The 22,647-nt window shown below is 44.8% G+C and overlaps 1 protein-coding gene across 3 annotated transcripts in view; it reads right to left on the bottom strand.

The window, feature by feature from the left end:
- Positions 1 to 22,647, bottom strand: part of LOC100751910 (S-adenosyl-L-methionine-dependent tRNA 4-demethylwyosine synthase TYW1) — an 83,010-nt gene that overhangs the window by 42,667 nt on the left and 17,696 nt on the right. For all 3 annotated transcript variants that reach the window (XM_035443371.1, XM_027416096.2, XM_035443372.1), the window contains 6 exons: positions 21,900 to 22,017; positions 19,245 to 19,297; positions 14,080 to 14,198; positions 12,491 to 12,600; positions 2,322 to 2,499; positions 1,605 to 1,740 (listed from right to left, as the gene is read on the bottom strand). In XM_035443371.1, the coding sequence (XP_035299262.1) occupies positions 1,605 to 1,740; positions 2,322 to 2,499; positions 12,491 to 12,600; positions 14,080 to 14,198; positions 19,245 to 19,297; positions 21,900 to 22,017 (714 nt within the window). The remainder of the gene's footprint in view (positions 1 to 1,604; positions 1,741 to 2,321; positions 2,500 to 12,490; positions 12,601 to 14,079; positions 14,199 to 19,244; positions 19,298 to 21,899; positions 22,018 to 22,647) is intronic.

Raw genomic sequence — 22,647 nt, 5'->3', positions numbered from 1 at the left:
GCTGGCCTTAAATTACCAGAGAGGTAAAAACCTGGGGCATAAAATTCAGTGACAAAGGGCTTGCCTAGCATATATGTGGTCTCAACTTGAATTTCCAGTATAATGAGAAGGGGAAAAAAAGAGTACCTACAAGAGCCAACTATTTCCAAGACATTAAAACTTCTTTCAAAGATTTATTCTATTTACATGTATATTTGTATGACTCTATGTGTGTCCATGCATATGAGTACAGTTGCCCACTGGAACCAGAAAAGGGCATCAGATCTCCGGGAACTAGAGTTTCAGGTAGCTGTGAACTGCTGGGAAATGACCTCACATCATCTGCAAAAGCAGTATAGGCTTTTAACGACTGAGCCATCTGCCCAGTCCAAGACATTAAATTCAGATGTTCTAATTTCAACTACTCATGAGCTCACACTCAGTTACTCAGCAATTCACAAAACTGATACTCAGTTATTCATGGGCTCCCACTAACACTCAGTTACTCAGTAGCTCACACTGACACTCACTCATGGGATCACACTAACACTCAGTTTCTCAGGAGCTCACACTGACACTCAGTTTCTCAGGAGCTCATGTAATTAATTCCAAAAATTTCTGGAAATCAATTTTGTACTTTAAACAAGATTATCTGCTGACATCCCAAGTAGGCATGCTAAATGCTGCTACCCAGCATACTGCATTATGGACCTTGTGAAGATGTTATTCTTTTTAAATGCATGACAGGAAGATGACACCAAATGGACATAGAGCCAACACACTAAAGAGAAACCTGGTAAGAGTAATCACATGAGAAATGCTCCCTGCTTCTCAAACATTAAGATTTTTGAGTCAGAAAGTAAGTAAGTAAGTAAGTAAGCCAGAAAGCCAGTAAGATGGTTCAATGGGTAAAATCACTTGACACAAATGACAAAATGAATTCACTCCCAGAACCTCTATGAACATGATGAATGCAATGGTGGACATCTATAATCCCAGCACTCCTACAACAACATAAAAGGTTAAAGATGAGCTAGCCTGGACTACTCAATAGCAGAATCAATAAGAAATCCCTTCTCAATGTAGTAGAAGGAGAGAACCAACTATCAAATTCTGTCTTCATGCCATGGTATGTGTCCATACACATATATCACACCCTCCCACCTACCCAATAATAGTAATAATAGTAATAATAGTAATAATAATAATAATAATAATAATAATAATTTCTTAAAAACTGAAGATGTGGGATTGGAGAGTCTCAGCAGTTCACACAAGACCCAAGTTTGCCTTCCAGCATCCATATAGGGAGGTCTGAAATTGCCTATTACCGGATGCCCTCTGATAGATGGCTCCATGGTTTGGAGCACTAGTTGCTCTTGCAGAGGACCTGGATTCAGTCCGTATCACCCAGGTGTCCAGGGGATCTAATGCCCACTTCTGACCTCCTGATGTACAGGGCATGCAGGCAAAACATAAATCTTTTTAAAAAAAATAATTAAAAAATTTTTTTTAAAGTCAGCATTTTAATCTTTCTATATTTTAAAGAAAAATGAAGTAAACACAGCTCCATTCATTTCCCCCTCCTCATTTACTTATTTTTAGGATGATGTCATAATTCTTACCTTTGCAGCTAAGGCTTTCAAACTGTCTAGGAAGCGCTGCCAGAAATCTTTGAAGAGCGGGCGGTCAATCTTCTTCAGGCTGTCTTTGGTGCTAGCATCCACGCTCACATACAGCTGAGTAACTGGTCTGAGGTTCCTTGGTAATGAAAAAGGAAACGAGAGAAAATAATGCCTACATCAGGAATTTCACAATATAAAATCTATAGTCTGTAAGAGACAACTCAACGTTGTACTGGTCTAGAAGTGTCCACTTTGCCAACTTATCCAAAGCAACTATTTTGTTTTCTTTTTGGCAAAGCTTGGAATGGAAGCCAAGGCCATGTACAGATAGACAAGCACTCTACCACTGAGCCCAGTCCACAATGATTTTATGATGTGACACAATGGGAAGTCTCTGTTTCTTAAATGCCTGGACATGGAGCCTAATAAGCTGAAGCATCACATTAACTATTTGAAGCTGGCTCATCTTTGGACACTAGGTTTCAATGGAAAATAAAAGAAATGAAACCTAGCTTGAGTCCTGCAGCCATGCTGTAGCATGGTTAGACAGGCTTTCCTCATGAGGTCTGTCATGTACTCATATAGGTGGGAACTGGTAACTGTGTAGTATCGGGATCACTGGAGGAATCTCCATGGGACAGGAAATGGCACCCAGTCCACACACCTTATGTGAAGAGTACAGAGCCACACCCACGCTTGAGACACCAGACAGCTCACCTGATTTCCTCAGGGAACTGTGCATTGGTGACAAGGAAACTGGAGATCCCATGCTGGTGGAGCAGCTTCAAAAGTCGGTTGATCTCTGGGTACATTATGGGCTCCCCAACAAGTGACAATGCACAGTGCTTGACCTCCATCCCCTCTTCAAACCGCTCTGCCTTGAGCCCTGGCACACCTGAGAGTGCAGGGAAAAACAAAGTCAGAGCAAGGCTTAGATACAGAGAGTGCCACTTCCACATCCACCAATGATGCTTTGACTTTAGAGGGAAAATCCTTTTCTATTTTTTTAAACAGGGGCTCACTTTGTAGCCCAGGCTGGCCTGGAACTCTCAGTAATACTCCTTTCTCAGAGCTGAGATTACAGGAGTAAGCCACCACACCCACCTTAAAACTCAATTCTCACCAGGCAGGTGGTGACCCTCACTGTTAATCCCAGCACTCAGGAGGCAGAGGTAGGCGGATTTCCGTGAGTTCAAGGCCAACCAAGTCTACAGAGCTTAGCAAAGATGTCTAAGTTCCAGGACAGTCAGAAATACATAGAGAGACCCTGTCCCCCCCCCCAAAAAAAAACAAAACAAATATAACAATATTTTTTCCCATGAGACCCACTCACTAAGAACTAGTTATTGTGACACCTTTATCCTAGTTTACTAAACATCACATTAATTATGATTAGGTAGGGAGATGGCAGTCAATAAAATGTTTGCTAAGCAAGCGTGAAGACCCAAGTGCCATCCTAAGAACCCCTGTAAAGAAAATAGCCTGAGACCAAAAAATAAAATAAAATAAAGGCTGGGTGAATTGGTATACACCTTTAATCCTAGTTCTCAGGAGCAGAGGCCAGGTGGATCTCTGTGAGTTTGAGGTCAGCCTGATCTACACAGAGTACATTCCAGGACAGCCAGTGCTACATAGTGAGACCCTGTCTCAAAAAACAAAAAACAAACCCAACCCCCCCCTCAAAAAAAAACAGGGTGCTGTCTCATTAGGTATTATGGAAGAAGAGACAGGAGAATGCCTAAGGCTCAGTGCCAGGCAATCTCACCTACGTTTCAGGCCTCTTAGAGACAACCCCCCCCCACCCCGTCTCAAAACAAACAAACAAAAACCAGGATGGGCAGAGCCTGAGAAAAGACAACTGAGGCTGTGTGCTTTTGAGCACACACACACACACACACACACACACACACACACACACACACACACACTCACATACAAAAACACAACACGCACACGCACAAGCACACACACACAAACACACACACTACACATACACACACAGGCGCGCACTTGCGCGCGCGCATACACACACACACTATCAGAGAGTAATGTCACTATCATTCCAACAATAACAAAAAACATAAAACGCACTTGGAATTCTAGCTAGAGCAATAGAACAACAAAAGCAAAGAACATGGTTAACAAGACAAAATAGCTCCCTACAGAATGAGAAAAGATCTTCACCAACCCTACATCTGACAGAGGGCTGATCTCCAAAATATAGAAAGAACTCAAGAAACTAGACATCAAACTACTAAATAATCCAATTAAAAAATGGGGTACAGATCTAAACAGAGAATTGTCAACAGAACAATCTCAAATGTTGGAAAGACATTTAAGGAAATGCTCAACATCCTTAACTACCAGGGAAATGCAAATCAAAACCACGCTGAGATTCCATCTTACACGGATCACAATGGCTAAGATCAAAAACACCAATGACAGCTTATGCTGGAGAGGTTGTGGAGAAAGGGGAATACTCCTCCATTGCTGGTGGGAGTGCAAACTTGTACAGCCACTGTGGCCATCAGTATGGTATTTCTCAGAAAATTAGGGATCAAACTATCTCAAGACCATGCAATACCACTTTTGGGCATATTCCCGAAGGAGGCACATTCATACCACAAGGACATTTGCTCAACTATGTTCATAGCAACATTATAATAGCCAGAACTTGGAAACAACCTAGACATGGGGGTTGTGGGGATGCCTTGGTCCTGCCTCAATGAGATGATGGGACAGTCTTAGTAGACTTCCAGGGGAGGCCTTACCCACTCCAAGGAGCAGAGGGGAGGTGGGGGTAAAAGTGGGGGGAGCAGAAGGAGAGGAGGGAGGGGGAACTGGAATTGGAATGTAAAAAATAAATTAATATATTTTTTAAAATATTTTAAAATTTTTTTTAAAATACACTTGGAACTATAAACATGAAAGTAAGCGTTCGTAATATCTGCCCCTCCTCCCTGCCCCCCCCCCAACACAGGTCAAAAATCTCAAATTGACAGATGACATCTTTGCTTTGCGTGCCTGGCACTGTGCATGAGCATTTCTCATCAGTGTTTCTGAGTGAGTTTTTTCTTGCGTTATCAAAATCTAAGATTTAACTCAAATAAATCCAAGTTTTAAATAAAGCTTGATCCTTAAACTCAGACTGTGTTACCAAGACAACCCAGCAGCACCGAGCCTAACAGTCCTGTTTACTTTAAACTCTCTGTGAGCAGCAGAAGAGACGGGTGCATCAGCCTCCAACTCTGAGTGAGAGACCATGAAGTGCAGGCTAGACCTTGCGGGGCTGAAATTCTGACTCTAGTGGGGCCAGTTTGACACCCTTGGGCAAGACCCCGGCCTTCTCTTCCCCTAATGTTTAACACGGTGACTGGAGAGGAGAACACGAACAAGAACTAAATTAGGGGCTAAGGGTTTGGCTCAGTTGGCCAAATGCTTGCCTATCAGGCACTGGAGGACACACCTATAACCCTAGCATTTGGGAGGAGGACGCCAAGGGACCACAAGTTCAAGGATATCCTCAGCTACATGGTGAGTGGGATGCCAGCCTAGGCTACATGAGACTTTGAGGCAACACACGCACATACACACCCCACAACAAAAATAAATAAGCAAAAATGAAAGCTTGCCAGTGACATGGAGTGAGATGGTGGCAGTTGAGGGACCAGGAATGTGGCTAGTGTGAAGTGAGCTCCAGCTGAGTCTATGTGGATGGTGTCACCAGCAAGGGTTTCTGCTGACTGGACATGGTCAGAGGAGAATAAGGTGTCCCAAGGAGCAGATCAGAGTGTGTGAGCTGAGAGACCGAACTCTGAACAACAAAGACTAAAGAAGCAATCAAACCAACAAGATAACCGGAAACCCCTGAGTGACATGAAGAGGAAAGTATGTAGGGTTCAAAGTCAGACATGAAGCTGAACCATCGGTCAGGCAGCCGAGTGTACATGCAATGTGCAAACGTGGGTTCTAGAAGAGAGGACAGTGCCTGTGCAGGTGCTGGTGTGCACACATGTGCACGCACGCACGCACGCGCGCACACACACACACACACACACACACACACAGAGAACACGGAAAAATATATACAAGCACAAGGCAAGCATACACACAACACAAATGCATGAGCACACACACACACACACACACACACACAATCCAATTTACAAAATCTTAACCCTTTTGAGTTTTTCTGGTTTTGTTGTTGCTAAGCAACTTCTGCATGTTTCCCTCATCCTGGGCAGCTTCCTCATCCTGAATCATCATAAGAACAGCCATCAACTAAGGTGTGATCGGAGGTGGGGCTTCAGAATTTAGACTAACATTAAAACAAAAAAGAATCTGGGCGTTGGTGGCACACGCCTTTAATCCCAGCACTCGGGAGGCAGAGGCAGGTGGATCTCTGTGAGTTTTAGACCAGCCTGGTCTACGAGAGCTAGTTCCAGGACAGCCTCCAAAAGCCACAGAGGAAACCCTGTCTTGAAAAAAAAAAAAAAACACAAAAAAAATAAAAACAAAAAACACATGTGACACAATGATACCTTGCTCCAAACACAATATTCTTATTTCCTTTTTGTGACTTGGGACTGTGAAATCCAAGCTGGCTTCAAACTATACAGCCCAAGGTGTTCTGGAATCTGCCAGTCTCCTGCCTTAGCCACCCGAGTACCAGGTGAATACCTCACCATGCCTGGTTCAAGTATCTCCATATTTGAAGTCGAGGCTAATCAGAAATGAAACATTCTCTTTGTTCTCATAGTGATCTAGGTCCTGGCTAAACATCTTGCTGAGAGTGGCTGCCATGACAAATGATTGGTGGAGACTTCACAATGTCAGGTGTGTGTATGTGCTTGCATTGGTGCACATGTATTTCACTGTAAAAACCAGAGAACAATGTCCTCATTCCTCAGGCACCAGCCATCTGGTTGAAATGGGGTCTCTCACAGCCTGTAGATCCCCAAGGAAGCGAGGCTGGCAGGCAGGGAGCCCCATCTGCCTGTCTCCCTAGCATTGGGATTACACATACACATGCCACCATGCCCAGATTCCTTTTGTGGGTTGTGGGAACTGAACTCAGGGCACCGGGCTTGTCAACAAGCATTGAACTATCTCCTCGGCTCCTACAATGTCAGGTTTTTGTGTTCTGTCACTCTCCATCCCTTTCATATATCAGTTTCAAAAAAAAAAGGGACTGAAGAGTTAGCTCAGAGGTTAAAACCACTTAACTCAAATTTGGTCTGAGCACCCAAATGCCAGCTCAAAACCCTCAGCTTCTCCAGTTCCGGATGATCAGATGCTGTCTTCAGGCATTGGTGGGCACCAGGCATACACATGGTACACAGACATGCATGCACGAAAGCAAAACACTCATCCACACACATAAAGGAAAAAGAAGGCAAGCTGCACACGCTCTCTGTACCTCCATGCCACTTTCCAATGCGGAAAGTACAAACAGGAACACTAGCAACAAATGCCTATTTCATCTTCATCTTTGTGACACAGGATATTCTTAACAGTGCAGTTGCCCACTTGATGCCCCCGGGCTCTTTCTCTGAGAATGCGCGCCTGTCAGGGTGGTGTTTTGGAGGGGCAGGGTATAGTGTGAGAAGATGCCAAGCTGCAGTGAAGCCCTGACCCACTTTTGATCAATGGCCAGTTAATTGTGCTTGTTTATAAAGATGCTAACAAAGAGCACGAGAAGAAAGCTATCTAAATGACTGGGTGACAGGGCTGAAGAGACAATGATTGTCCATGTCCACCCAACTGGGAGCACAGAAAGGAAGGATTTGAAAAAAAAAAAAAAAAAATCAGAGAATATCTTCAAAAACTGACTCTAGGATGGTCATTGTGCAAATGTTAAAACATCAGAGACAATGGGCAACAAGACCCATGATCCATCCTGTCCTCAAGGGAAAATCATGATATGAATGAGCCAGCCCTTCCTGGCAGGGTGGGGAGGCACTCTAGAAAACAAAGGATCTGAAGCCAGGATAAAGGACATTCTTTTTGTTGTTGTTGGGGTTATGTTTGCTTGTTTGTTTTTGAGACACTGTCACATGAAGCCCAGGCTGGCCTTGAATTTACTACATACCCAGGGATGACTTTGAACTCCTGATCATACTGGCTCTGGGATTACAAGTGTGCACCACTACACACCTGGTTTCTGTGGTCTAGAGCTAGAGCCCAAGGCTCTATGTACATGCCAGGCAAGCCCTCCCCTGCCTGAGCCACACCCCCAGGCTGACAGGCACTGATCTGACAGTGTAGCTCCAATGACAGGCTACGGTGGAGGTGCCCAGGTGTTGAGAGGAAAAGGGAGGGCTTCAAGAATGGACATGCATGGGGGAGGAGAGGGAAGAAGAAGAGGAGGAGGAGGAAGGAGATAATGAAGAAGAAAAACTGTTTCTAAGAATTTCTGGTACACCAGGTGGTGGTGGTGCACTAGGAGGCAGAGGCAGGGGGATCTCTGTGACTTTGAGACCAGCCTGGTCTACAAGAGCTAGTTCCAGGACAGCCTCCAAAGCCACAGAGAAACTCCTGTCTCAAAAAAAAAAAAAAAAAAAAAAAAAAAAAAAAAAAAGGATTTCTGGTTACAACATACAAATGCCATATCCACCTATATGTGCCTAAATAACACCAATATGCTTCCTGTCTTTCCTCTTCTGTCTCTGCCCCTCCCACCCACCTCTTTTTTTCAGTTTTAAAAGGCAAGTCTCAAACTCATCATCCTTCTGCCTCAGCCTCCTGCTGGGAGATGGCAGTCCAGACACACATCCAGCCAATAAGTCTATTCTGATATCTCCCAATCAACTTCTCATATTACTGACCTTAGGAAAGTGCACTGAGTTCTAACAAGGAGCAGTAAGTGCTTTTAACTGCTGAGCCATCTCTCCAGTCCTACAATTAATTTCCAGAGGAAAGCTTCGTGAAGACAAGGAGGTGAGAAACACACATATCCTTTTGGTATGGTTTCTGAAGCCATGGGTGCTGTGGGACAGGGAGAGAGGCAGCGATGCCTGAGAGTTCTGTGCAATGACCACACCGCAGGAAATAAGCTTCCTCCAGGTCAGTCTCCAGGGACAACTCAGACCCAGGAAGGACAGAGTGCAGACCCCCCTCCTCGGGTTCAGAAAGAGACCTAGAGTTTTATCTTTAAAGAGCAAGCTGTGAACCAGGGTATGCCAGTACATGTCTGGAATCCCAGCATTTGGTGGGGAGCTGAGGAAGGAGGATGGAGTTCAACAGCAACTTGGCCTACAGAGTGAGGACTCATCAAATACACAACTAAAGCAAGCTGATGCAAACTTCAGTCTCAACACTCAGAAGACAGAGGCAGGCAGATTTCTTAGTTCAAGGCCAGTCTGGTCCACATAGTGAGTTCCAGGCAGCCAGAGCTGCATAAGAACTTGTCTCACTATGACAACTAGGGCCAACAAGATGGCTCAGCAGGTAACAAGCCTGGCAACCTGCATTTAAACCCCACAACCCATGTAAAGGTAGAACTGTCTTCACGAAGCTTTCCTCTGGAAATTAATTGTAGGACTGGAGAGATGGCTCAGCAGTTAAAAGCACTTACTGCTCTTGCAGAATCTGGGTTTGGTTCCAAGTACCCTAACTGCAGCTAGTAAGAGTGTATAATTCCAGTCGGGCGCTGGTGGCGCACACCTTTAATCCCAGCACTTGGGAGGCAGAGGCAGGCAGATCTCTGTGAGTTCAAGGCCAGCCTGGTCTCTAGAGAGAGCGAGTACCAGGATAGGCTCCAAAGCTACATAGAGAAACCTTGTCTCAAAAAACCAAAAAAAAAAAAAAAAAAAGAGTATGTAATTCCAATTCCAGGTTGTCTGACACCTTCTTCTGGTTTCTGTAGGTACTGCATGCACATTGTAAACAGACAGACATGCAAAAAACAAACAAACAAAAAAAAAACAAAAAAACACCCATACATAAAATAAAATTTTGGGGGGTGAGGGTGTTGGAGATAGGGTTTCTCTGTGGCTTTGGAGGCTGTCCTGGAATTAACTCTTGTAGACCAGGCTGGTCTTGAACTCACAGAGATCCTCCTGCTTCTGCCTCCAGAATGCTGGGATTAAAGGCATGTGCCACCACTGCCCAGGTAAAACAAATCATTTTTTAAAATTCACTGAATAAAAGAGTCACCCGAGAAAGCATAAAGGAGAAACAAATACCCTGGTTTTCAGAAAAACAGTGACTAGGGCTTATAAAGATTTGTGTTTTGTTTTGTTTGAAACAGGATCTCACTACATAGCCCTGGCCGGCCTGAAAGTCACTATATAGACAAGGCTGGCCTTGAACTCACAGAGCTCTGCCTGCCTCTGCCTTCCAAGTGCTGGGATGAAAGGCACATACCACACACCCAGCCTATAAATATAGTCATATAACAAAAGAGCTTTTATTGGTTTTCCTTACTGCTACCTATGGAAAGATATAGCAGTCTGTGGTGCTGGAGGAATAAAGACCACACAGATTTAACAAATGTCAATTGATCATTGACAGGTGTCATTCACTGTTCCATACAATTCAGAGGACAATCTATGCTAATGGCTGTACTTTCAGTTCTAAATGAGTTTGTTAGGTAGCTAGTAAGCCATAGTAAAAGGATACATAGCAAGATACAGATGGAAGAAGGGATAGGGGCTAACAGCATCCATCAGAAACTGACTAGGGAAGGAAAAGCAGCCAGCTTTTCGCCTCAAGAACACAGTGTTTCACTCTTGGGCTGTTCTGCTGTTCCCTTCCCTCCTCATCACAGAAATGTGTGGGGATGGATGGGGGTGTGCCCATGTACAGACAAAGAGCCTTGGAGAATACTTCAAGACAAACATGCTTGGGTCTGAAACATCAGGAGGGGGGACTTACAGCCCTGTGTCTAGAGTCAGCTTCTTAGTGAACTCAAACAATACAACTTACCAATGTGCACATTATGGTCATCCTACAAAACCATCATGCTACAAGACCACCCATCTGTCTACAGCGGGCTCTCAATCCTGCATTCAAGTTCAACAGCACAGATTCCTGGAATCCTGTGAGAAGCACACATTTGCTGGCCAGGGTGGCCCACATCTGTCATCCCAACACTCAGGAAGCTAAAGCACGGGGCTCATCAAGGCCAGTCTGAGTAACACAGCAAGACCCTCTTCTCAAAAACAGAAAGAAACAAAGAGGAACAAGAAGAGAAAGAATTGTACATTCATAGGCTCAACTCACTAGACTTCCTCTCTGGGAAGGAGCAGCAATCGGTGTTTGAGCAGCCCCAGATGGCTCTGACTCACAGTAGAGTCTGTAGCCAGAGCTCTGCAGTGAAGCCAAATATATTCAAATTTTCGGCAGAACTCAATTGGGAAACTAGAAAAGGAAGGGCAGAGTTTCTGCTGCATCACTGTGGGCAGCACTATTTTATTAAGAGCACCCCACTTCTTATGGGGCATTCGTTCAGAAATCCTTTCCCAGCCAACTGCACCTCATTGACCATATCTTTAAAATTAATGTTATTACTATTTTTCCCCCTCAGGCAAGGACTCACTACATAACATGGCCTTAGAACTCCCTATATAAACCAGCCTGGCCTTTAAATTCAGAAATCTTATCTGCCTCTACCTCCTGAGTGCTAGGATTAAAGGGATGCACCACCACATTTACCTTCTTTTTATTTTTAATTACAAGTATGGGTGTGTGTTGGGGTGGGGGGGGTGGGGGCTGGGGGGGTGGGTGGGGTGGGGTGGTAATGTGTATGTGAGTGTAGTTAGTGCCTGCAGAGGCCAGAAGAGGGCACCAGATTCCCGGAACTGGAGCAACATGGAGGTTGTAAGCCACCTGAACAGGGTGATAGGAACAGAACTTCAATAGCACAGAGTCTAAACTACTGAGCCCCATGACTAACCATAGCTAAGAATTCCCCACAGACCAAAGAAAGTATCAGGTAGGTTCACATGGCTACCTCGTGTTCACTAAGAAGCAAGAGCAAAGGCTTCAGGAATGATGGCAAGATGTCTCCAGGAGAAAACTACAAACACAGTGCACCTCACAAGGGGTAAGCCGTGGCTGGAGTTTTTAATTCTTCAATCTAATGGAAATACAAAGCTCCAAGGGCGAAAATATATGTAGAATACATCAATCATGGTTTTGCTTCCACACAGGGAGATTTACAGTAGTCTAGGGGACACTGTATTCACAGACAAGCACTAGGGAAAGCACATGTTAAAATACTCACATAGGGTCGTACCTTCAAAGGAAGAGATGTACAACCATTTCCACCCCAAAGGCTGGGAACAGGAGTGGTTAATAGCCTAATGACTCTTTGTGTTATCTTGTGGCCAGGCCACACCAAATCCTCCCTCCCCCAGACCCTGTCATGAGCTTGTTTATCTTGAACCTGTTTCCTCAGTTAATCCATAGAACCCATCTTTATGGAAGACGTCACTTAAGAGTTTCCATATAGTCATGTCTTAAGCTTTGCTGTGCACAAGGGACTGAGTTCGTTATCACCAGAACACTTCTTTCCAAATTGTACGCTTAAATATGCCTAAAATAAACTACTCAGGGTCAGACTCTCAAAGTTTAAAACAACACTGCCACTGAGTTGAACTGAACTGTCTTATCTCTCACCAATCTTCTCATGTTTGCAGAACCCCCAACACACACACACACACACACACACACACACACACACACACACACACACCCTGCCCCAAAGTGATAGAGACAAAAATCCCAATGAAAGAGGAAAAGAGGCCACTCTTCTGTCATTGTGATCCAGGCTGTGTTGACAGGGATTACCATTCCTTTTCAGAGAGGATGCAGCTCAGTTGGTGAAATGTTTGCCTAGCATGTATGAGAACAAGAAAATAAACAAACAAGCAGGCAAATACCTTTGAACTGCTTAATCATGTTCTGGTGGTTTTCAATGGCTTCCTTCAAGATCAGTTCTGGCTGGTCCACCTTCCACCGCCATTCAGTGCCCACAGGATTGGTGTGGTGCCTGCAAACACAGTGCAGAGTGCTAAGGTATCCTGCTATGACATTACAGCAAGGCTGCTGTGACCAGCCCATCCAACAGAAAGCCAGAGTTGGTGTGCCTATAAGAGCTCCACTGTTCAAAGGACTCTCCTTTCTTTGAGTCAGGGCACATGGCAGAGATGAGTGAAGAGAGGATACTCAGCAACTAGCTCAGCGCTTGGCTCAGAATCAACTTCAGGGATAGACAGACCAAACACACTAACCTGATTCTGATTACTTATTCATAGGTATGTCTGTGGATATATGTGCACCTATGCTGAGGTGCCCAAGGAGCCCAGAGGAGAGCATCAGATCACCTGGAGCTAGAGCTACAGGTAACTGTGAATGGCCCAACATGGGTGCAGAAAACCAAACTCTGGTCCTCTGAAAAAGTGCTTCTAACTGCTGATCCAGCTAAAACTCCTCTTTCCTGCTTTTGGTCATGCTAACTGAACACAGACACCAGCATGAAGTGACCGTACTGGTGTGGCCAGCACATTCCCGGCATGGATCGACCATTCCTAAACCACGTGAGGAGAGCAGAAGTACTCATGGTTTAGAAACAACGATCTACACCAAACACTCTTGAGTTTCTCAAGAAGAGTGGGGGTGGCTTCTCTTTCCATACTCTAGTCTTTTGAGACAGACTTCCATGAGCCCAAGCTGGCCTCAAATTCCCTATGGAATTGAGGATAGCCTTGAGCTTCTGATCCTCCAGTGCTGGAATTATGGTGCGGATCACCATCTGTGGTTTATGTAATGCTGGGAATGGAACCCAGGGCTTCATGTATGAGAGGCAAACACCTACAAAGCCACATCCAAAGCACTTATTCTTTGGCAATTTCTTTTTCCTTCACTGTTCCATAGGCAAACATATGGGACTCATTTTTTTCAGTTATGATTTTTTTTTCTGTGTGTATCTGTGTGTGGTTATGTAAATGTGCAGATGACCCTAGGAGGCCAGAAGAGAGCTTCATATCTCCCTCCCTAGAGCTGGAGTTCCAGGAACTGCGAACTGTCGGATGTGATAGTTGGGAGCTAAACTAGGTCCTCTCTAAGAGCAGAAAGTGCTCTTAAGCACTGGGCCATTCTCCAGCCCCCTGGTCATAATTTTTAAATGCTAATTCAGTTAACACATTTATGATAGGACAACGTAGGCTGACATGCTTCTTAAGGATCTACTGGAAAGCCAGGCAGTGGTGGCACATGTCTTTAATGCCAGCACTCAAGAGGCAGAGACAGGTGGATCTCTGTGAGTTCAAGCCCAGCCTGGTCTAAAGTGAGTTCCAGGACAGGCTTCAGAAGCCACAGAGAGAAACCCTGTCTCGAGCAAAAAAAAAAAAAAAAAAAAAAAAAAAAAGAATCTACTGGAGACTGATTCAGAGCAAAGCCCTAATGTGGAGTGTGACATACTCAGGGCAGTAGTGAGCATCTGGTCACCACATTGCGCCTCTCCACTTACCGCCAGCAGAAGACGCATTTATTCGCACATGCCAAGCTTGGGGTGGCTTCCATGCAGCGATGGCTCTCAATGCCATAGAATGTGTGTTTGTAGCAACCTCCTCTCCCCCGCAGCATTGACTGTGACAAGCAGGAAACATGCCATCATTTGAATAAAATAATAGAAACTCAACAGCTAGGCATTGTTTCTTGGTTTGATGCTTCAGTTTTCTTATTTGTTATTACTGTGTGTATGAGATGTGTGAGTGCAGGCTCAGATATACCACAACATGCAAAGGTCCAAAGACAACTTCATGGAACCAACTCTTTCTTCCTCCTTTATGTGGGTACCAGAGATTGACTCGGGTCATCAGGCAAGACCTTTACCCTATGAGTCATCTTGTCAACCCTAAGGCATCATTTTTAAGACGACACTGTAGGGTGAGTGAGATGGCTCAGTGGATAAAAGCACTAGATAATCCTATGACCCACATGTGGAAGTGACCTCCACACATGCTGTGGCATGCTCACCCACACCCACATATCAAGTGTAGACAGAAGCTAAAATCCTACTCAGTCCCACAGCAGTTTAGTCCAAAATAAACACACAGAGGCTTATATTAATTATAAACTGTTTGGCCTATTGCTCAGGCTTCCTATTTGCTAGTTCTCTCTTAATTATTAACCCATTTCTATTAATCTGCATATCTCCATTTGGTCTTGGCTTACAAGTGACACCTGGACCTCTTGCTTCCTTGGCAGTTACATGGCATCTCCCTGACCCCACCTACTACCTTTCTTTATCCCTGTTTGGATTTCCCATCTGGCTAAATCCTGCCTGTCCATTGGCTGAAAAAGCTTTATTCATCAACCACTAAGAAAAAACATATATTCGTAGCATACAAAAGGACATCCCCCATCAACCAAGTGTAGTACATTTTGTTTGTGCTTTTCCCAATGTGTGTCACCACTGTCAGCATATGTGACCATGCCCCTCCAGTTCCACTCTTTCTCACTGTCATCCTGATCCTCCAATATGGCATAGATGTTGATGGAGGAGTATCTCATTAGTCCACAAATCCCTGAGGCTCCACTTCCCATTTTGTTTGCATTGTGTCTAATCTACTTTGATCTCTGTGGTCCAGACTGGGTAAATCCTATTGACCGGTCCTGGGTGCAAACTGTCCCATCAATCTGCTGGGGTCAGAGTACACAGCCTGCCACCCCCGCTTGACTGCTGAGCCCTCAAGAAGTTGTTTTATCTGTTTTTCTGTTGTATTGAACGTTCTCGGTTGTTGTTTTTAGCCTGGTTCTTTGCTGGGCTATTTTGTTCTTTCATTTGTCTGAAGATCACTGACAGCTGATTGCTGTAGCTACTTCAGCCTGTCCTATCCGTTGGCTCAGCTGCTGTTGACAGCAGTTGATTATCTTTTGTTATCCCAATTATGACTGTCTCAGTTTTTGCTGTGACAGGTGATTTTTCTGTAGTGTCCTGGGCATTCTGTCAGAGAGGAGACTCTAAACCAGTGGTCCTCAACCTGTGGCCTCGACTCCTTGGGGATCAAATGATCCTTTCATAAAGATAGCCTATCAGATACCCTGCACATCAGATATTCAAACATGATTCATAGCAGCAGCAAAATTACAGTTATGAAGTAGCAAAGGAATAATTTTATGGTTGGGGGGTCACCATAACATTAGGAACAAGAGTTACAGTATTAGCAAGATTGAGAACCACTGCTCTAGGCACTCCCTCTATGTCTCATTTTAACAAGCAGTCACTTTGCTGAAGTCAAAGACAAGCCCTGTGCTGTGTTTTCCATGGCAACTGAACTTCCCTAGCCTTGATCTTAAATGACCCCTGGTCCCTGCTGGCCCCTGCTAGCCCCTGTTGCTGAGGGAGCAGGGTCCATTGTCCTCCCCCACCCTCACCCCCGTTGGTTCACTGGAAGACAGGAGTTTCAGGCCTCTCAGCTTGGGTTCTTCTGTGACAAGGCTCCCTTTGTGAACACTGCAGAAAGGAGACTCTCAGCCTCCTAAGGACAAAGGGGCTGTCCTAACTAGATACTACGGTGATATCACCTTCCAAGAGCCACCTAGTCACCATGGTACCGCTTTGGTACCATGGGGGAAGAAAGTGTCAGGCCAGAAGAGAAAGGAGAACATATCTCAGGCCAGGTACTTTGTGGGGGAATGGTCTCTTGTTACCTCCACTTGGTTGACTGGTATCTCCAGACAGTGTGGGAACCTCAGGCCCAGCTAGACAGAAGAGCACATGTCCTATTTGTTTTTAATGGGAATCCCAGTGCCCTTTGTCAGGAGAACTGGGCTGCCTAACTCGGTGGACAACTCACCTTCAGGCCAAGAAAGAGTTGAGCTTAACTAGACTCAACTGTAAGGCTGAAGCAACTAGGGCTGGCCTCAGTCACCATCTCCTTTCAGGTGGAGGACATGAGACTTCCTGTTTCAATGGTGCTCCCTAGTTCTGGCACCCCAACCCATCCTCTTACCATCCCCTTCCCCAGAACACCTCAAAGCCATGCTTCTCTGGCTAACGAGCCCCAAACTTCCCCAGAAGACGATGCCCAAGCCCTTACTGGCATGTTCTGAGATCAAGCCAGGCTCCTAATCTTTCAGGCTAACAAGCCTTGACTTGAAACTTCAGAAGACGATGGGAGATCACTTGCTCCTCTCAGCAACCTCATCTCCATCTCTCTCTACAGACTGAGTGCTGCTTTTGCTCAGGGCTCTCACTAGTTCCAGCTCTGTCGTCTGTCATTGTGACTGACTTCCCAACCTCACAGATAACTTACATTCTCCACGTGAGCAGCAATCCATGACCCTGTACCACAACTAATTAGTGCCACCCATTTCAGGGATCTGCCACCTAGCACAGGGTCTCAATCTCTGATTTAATATGACACTGATGCCTGAATTACAGACTGGGATCACTCATTCATTCATTCACACAACTGTGTTCAGAGGAGAATTAAGCTGTGGCCACTCATCTAAGACTTCATCAGGTTTGTGACAGCTGTGGCTGGCTGGGCTTCACATCCCTCCTTGCTTACCCTATCCTCCAGGAAGTCATCATGGGAGCTTTGTTTGTCTGAGAAAGGGTCTCATATATAACAGGATGGTTTCACACTCCTTAGGTAGCCAAGCATGATCTTAAACACATCATCTTCTGAGGATACTGGGATTACAAGAGTACATCACCACACCAGTTTACCCAGCGCTGGAGATGGAGGAAGTCAACACTTCCTGCATGCTAGGCAAGAACTCTACTAACTGAGCCACATCCACAGGCCCATGGACTTAATTTATTTACAGCTTCCAGGCTTGGTTAAATGACAAAATGTTTTATTGGAAAACTATCATCATAGTCTGTGTACACCAGAGGACTTGTAAAACCTGGTTCTCTCCTTCCACATGGGTCATGGTTATTGACTCAACCAGTCAGACATGGTAGCAGGTGTCCTTACACACTGAGCCATCCTGCCAGGCCTTGGGAATACTTGTTCATAAACATATGGGAATGATAAAAAGAGATGGAGTGTTTAACGTCTGGTTTCCCTAGTGCTTGTCTGTGAACACAAGGACCTCCGTGTCCCCTAGACTACCGTATATCACCCTGTGTGGAAGCAAAACCCCTCACCGAGCCAGCTACCACTAAAGAAGCACCACAGCATTTCTGCACACACTTAACATAAAGTGCTTCCTTATTCATTTCATTACAGACTGGATCAACCACCAATTTTCAAAATTATGCATGTGATTTACTATCTGAAAATTGAATTTAGCGATGTAAAAGGGGTGCTGCATGTTACTAGCTGTGCATAGAAGGCACTGAGTCCAACATCACTGGAAATTGCTGGACTGGAAAAAAGAAGTGTGGGGAACGCAACATGTGGAATTCATTAGCTAATGTGCACACTATCACTAAAGTAGCTGGAACAACAGAAAATATCAAAGGAAAATTTTCTTGGAATACTTGCACCTTAAGAAACAAGGAAAAGGAATGAGTTAGAATTAAATAGTTTCTTCAGGATGTAGCTCAGAGGGTAGAGTGCTTACTCAGCGCTTACCCAGTGCTCATTAGTCCCTGAGTTCCCACCCCGGGACCAGACAAACCAGATGAGGTACTGCACATGTAATCCCAGAATTTGGGAGGTAGAGGAAAAAGAGTCAGGAGTTCAAGGTCATCCTCAGCTACATAGTGAGTTTAAGGCCAGCCTGGGCTACAGGTGACCCTGTCTCAAAAGTAATAGGCTGAAGCAAGAGAATCATGAATTTGAGACCAGCCTGGGTTGCACAGACAGACCCTGTGAAAGTGTTTAGGGGACTGTGGAGAGTGGTGAGGGAACAGGACCCTCAAAACACTCCTGGCAGGAATATAAAATAATACAACCACTTTGAAAAATAGATAGTTCATTGAAATAAATTTTTTAATTATCATGATCCACTAATGACATTTGAAGTGAGCATACCACACAAAATTTTGTGTGGTATGGAGTGATGCCCCAGCAGCATCACTCTAACATCCAAAACATACAATTAACCTGAGTGCCCACCAACTGCTCAACGAATAGACAGGGTGTGGCAAACAATGTCCTCAGGTACTCACGGTGTGCCACAAAAACATCAGATCAAGTGACAGAAAGCAGACACAAAGGGTCACACATACAATTCCAGTCATCCGACACGTCTAATCAGCTAATTAATGCAGAGACAAAAGGCAGATCCATGGCTCAGGGTAGTTGGAGGGTTGACTGCTGGTGGGTGTGGCCTTTCAGAGGTGAAAGAAACATCCTACAGTTAGACTGTGGTGAGGGCTGCAAGAACCCTATGAATACACTAAAATGAGGGGGTTATACTGCTAGTAAAGCATATCTCAGCAACACTGCTGAGAAGGCACAAGGGAGCCAGTGACACGGCTCAGAGGGTAAATGCCCTGCTGCCAAACTTGACGACCTGAGTCCAGCCCCAGAGCCTACAAAGGTGAAGGAGAAAACCAATCCTGTAAGATGTGCACTGACCCCGCATGCGCACATACATCTGCACGAAATAATACATGGAAATGGAAAATGGAAAACGTGTACACATATGCACACAAAATACATGGAGATGGAAAAGTAAATGAGTTGCAGAAAACAGCAATAATGTTTAAATAAAGCCAATAAATACCTTTGTCCATCTGCAAAGCTTCACACCAGAGTGGCTTCCAATCAACTGGTACCCTACATGGAAAACCAGGGAACAGAAAGACATGAACACAAAGTCTCACATCAAAAGGTGACACTAAAACTCAAAGGTAAAACATTCAGCAGCACTCTTGCAGAAAACAGAAAAGGATTAATTTGCTGAGAAAGCTTTTGTTTGTTTGTTGCTACAGTTTGTTTTGTGATTAGGTCTTACTGAGTAGCCCCAGTCCTCCGTCCTCGATCTCCCAAAGTGCTGAGATGGCAGGCTTTGAGTCACCAGCCTGGCTACCATGAGAAACTGTTAAAAATCTATCCATAGTGAGGCAGGCACCCAGCAGGAGGCAGGGGCATCAGGAGTTCAAGGTCATTCTGAAGTCTGAGGCCAATCTGACCTAAGCAACTTCTCAATTGAGACTCCCTTCTTAGGTGACTCTAGGCTGTGTCAAGTTAACAGTTAAAGCTGACCAGGACCCTGCCCAAGAACACACTGTACTCCACAACTACAGAGTACATGTGGCAGTTTGAATGACAAATGTCCCCAAAGAATCAGATAAATGGTTTTGTATATCAATATAAAATGTCCATATATGAGAGAGGAAAATGTCACTGTCTTTCTGAGCCCGGCTTACTATAAATGATCTCCAGAATCAACTTTCCTACAAACATAACTTCCTTAAGGTTCAACAAAATGTGTGCGGACACTTTCTTTCCCCATTCATCTGTTGACCTCTAGTCATGCTCCATCCGCATCTTGTCTAGCTGTCTACTGTACCCTTTGGCTACAGGACTACAGTAAACATGCTTGTACAGGTATCTCTGTGGTACTCTGACTCAAGAATCCTTTGGGTTAGGCCAGCAAGATGGCTCAGTAGGTAAAGGCATCTGATGCAAGCCTGAGTTCACTCCCTGAAACCCAGATGGTGGAGAGACCTGACTCTAAAGGTGGGAAGACTGTGAAAGGCAAGGGGGATGGACTTAATGCACTCAGCATTATGATAGGCCACAAGCCTCTGGGGGTCAGAGAGTGGTATGTGGTAGTTTGAATGAGAATGACCCCCATAGACTCACATTTGAATGCTTGGTCCCCAGTGAGTGGAACTGTTTGTGAAGCATGAGAAGGTATACCCTTGCAGGAGGAGGTGTTATCAGTGGGGGTGGGCTTGGAGGTTTCAGAAGCCTTTACCATTCCCAGTTAGCTCTCCCTGACTCCTACTTGTGAATCAGGATGGAAACTCTCAGCTACTGCTCCAACAACATGCCTGCCTGTCTGCTGTCATGCTCCTCACCATGATAGTCAGTGACTACATTCTGAAACTGCAAGCACAATAAACTCTTGCTTTTATAAGTTGCCTTGGTCATCCTATCTCTTCACAGCAATAGAAAGTAACCACTTGAAAAAGTGAAAAAAAAAAAAAAAAAAGCCAAATCTGAAAATGTAATGACAGACACTAAACTGAAATATGAGACAAGAAACAAAGAATTTAACAAATAGAAATATCGATGAGTTATGGTCAAATACAAGTAGCATGTTAGAAGACACGTATCATAGTCCCCAAGGAGCAAGGAGGAGACATATATCAAATGATTAAAGAATTAACAGAAGTGAAGTAAAGAAATATAATAAAACTCAAGTTAGGGCTGGAGAGATGACTCCTATGGGTTAAGAACACTGGCTGCTCTCCCAGAACACCCATGCTCAACTCCCTGCACCCACACGATGGGTCCCAAATCTGTAACTCCAGCTCCAGAGTATCTGAAGCCTTCTGGCCTCTCCAGTGGCATCCAAACATACAAGCAGGCAACACAAGAGCCTGGGTTTAATCCCCAGCACCATGAAAACTAGGTGTCATGGACATGTCTCTAATCTCAGCCCTTGGGAGGTGGAGCAGGGAAGATCAGAACTCCAAGGTTACCCTCAATTTCATAGTGAGTGATACCAGCCTCGAATACACAAGTACCAAAAGAGAGTCTGACAAGACAAAGAGATACAGAGAGAGAGAGAGAGAGACAGAGAGAGAGAGAGAGAGAGAGAGAGAGAAGGAAAGAGAGGTAGAGACTGGGTGGGTACGGGTAGGCAGCTCTATCTTCCCTAGGTGATGGTCAATCTTGGTTGCCAGCTCCATTGGGTTGACTGACATCTAGTTATGTCCAGAGAGCATCAGAAATTGAGGGCTCTGAAGAGATAAATGCTCCTTAAATAGTTTATATAAGGTGGTAGCACTGCAGAAGATGGGTTGTTTGGAGGAAGTGTATCATGGGAGAGTGGCTGGGGGTGGGTGTAGCTGTTTCCTGTTTCCAACTATCTATTTCTTGCTTTGAGGTCTCTCCCATGCAGTCCTGCTGCCCCAAGGCTCCATCTCTACAGACCCAGAAACAGGCCACATGAGCAGGGATGACATGAGCACAGACTAAGCATCTGAAACTGAGCTACATAAATGAATGCTTCCTCCCTTATTGTTTTTCTCAGGTCCCAGTGCCCTAAGTTCCAAATAACACATGCTAAGACCCAATTGCCACACTAACCAGCAAGAGACTTTCTCTTTGTCCCCTGTGACAACCCTGTACTAAACTTCCTGCCCTGGGCATCAAGCCGAGTGCACCAGTGAGCAACAATGCCCCAGTCCTGGCAGATGCTCACCTTGTTTAGTTAGGGCCTCTCGGAGAGCAGGAGTGATCATAGCTCTTCCTTCACTGTCCGCACTCTTCTCTGGGTTCCTGTTCACACCAGCTTTCTCCTCCTGTTGAGCCTTTTCTCTCTGTGTTGAATTGAGAAAGTAAAATCGAGAACTGCCAACAATCAAGACTCCCTAGCAACAGTGAGGAGGTTCACACAACCAAGGCTGAGACCCAACATCCCACAAGGTGATCTTGCTTCCAGAGAGATGATGGCCAAAAGACACACCGCCAGGGTCAATTCATAAATAATTAAACAAAACAAAACAAAATGTAACAACCATAAAATCATAACCTAAGTCAGTAGTTCATTTGTTTAAAAAGCATTTAATTTTTATTATACTTTCTTTACTTATTTAGAGCATATGAGTGTGGCAGTCAGAGAACAACACTGGGAGTTGGTTGTTCCCCTCCTCTATGTGCATCCCAGAGACCAAAAGCAGGCTGTCAGGCTTGATGGCAAGTACCTTTACCCATTGAGTCATCTTGCCTGCCCCAAGATCAAATATTTTTAAAATGATATTTATTTATTTACTTACTTATCATGTGTGCAGTGTTCTGTCTGCATATATGCCTGCATGCCAGGAGAGGACACCAGATCTCATTACAGATGGTTGTGAGCCACCATGTGGTTGCTGGGAATTGAACTCAGGACCTCTAGAAGAGCAGCCAATGCTGGTAACCTCTGAGCCATTTCTCCAGAACTGATCAAA

The sequence above is a fragment of the Cricetulus griseus genome, chromosome 4 (assembly GCF_003668045.3).
Source record: "Cricetulus griseus strain 17A/GY chromosome 4, alternate assembly CriGri-PICRH-1.0, whole genome shotgun sequence".
In the NCBI taxonomy this organism is placed as follows: Eukaryota; Metazoa; Chordata; class Mammalia; order Rodentia; family Cricetidae; genus Cricetulus; species Cricetulus griseus.
The sequence above is the reverse complement of the archived record's forward strand: the minus strand, read 5'-3'. Positions and strand labels throughout refer to the sequence as shown.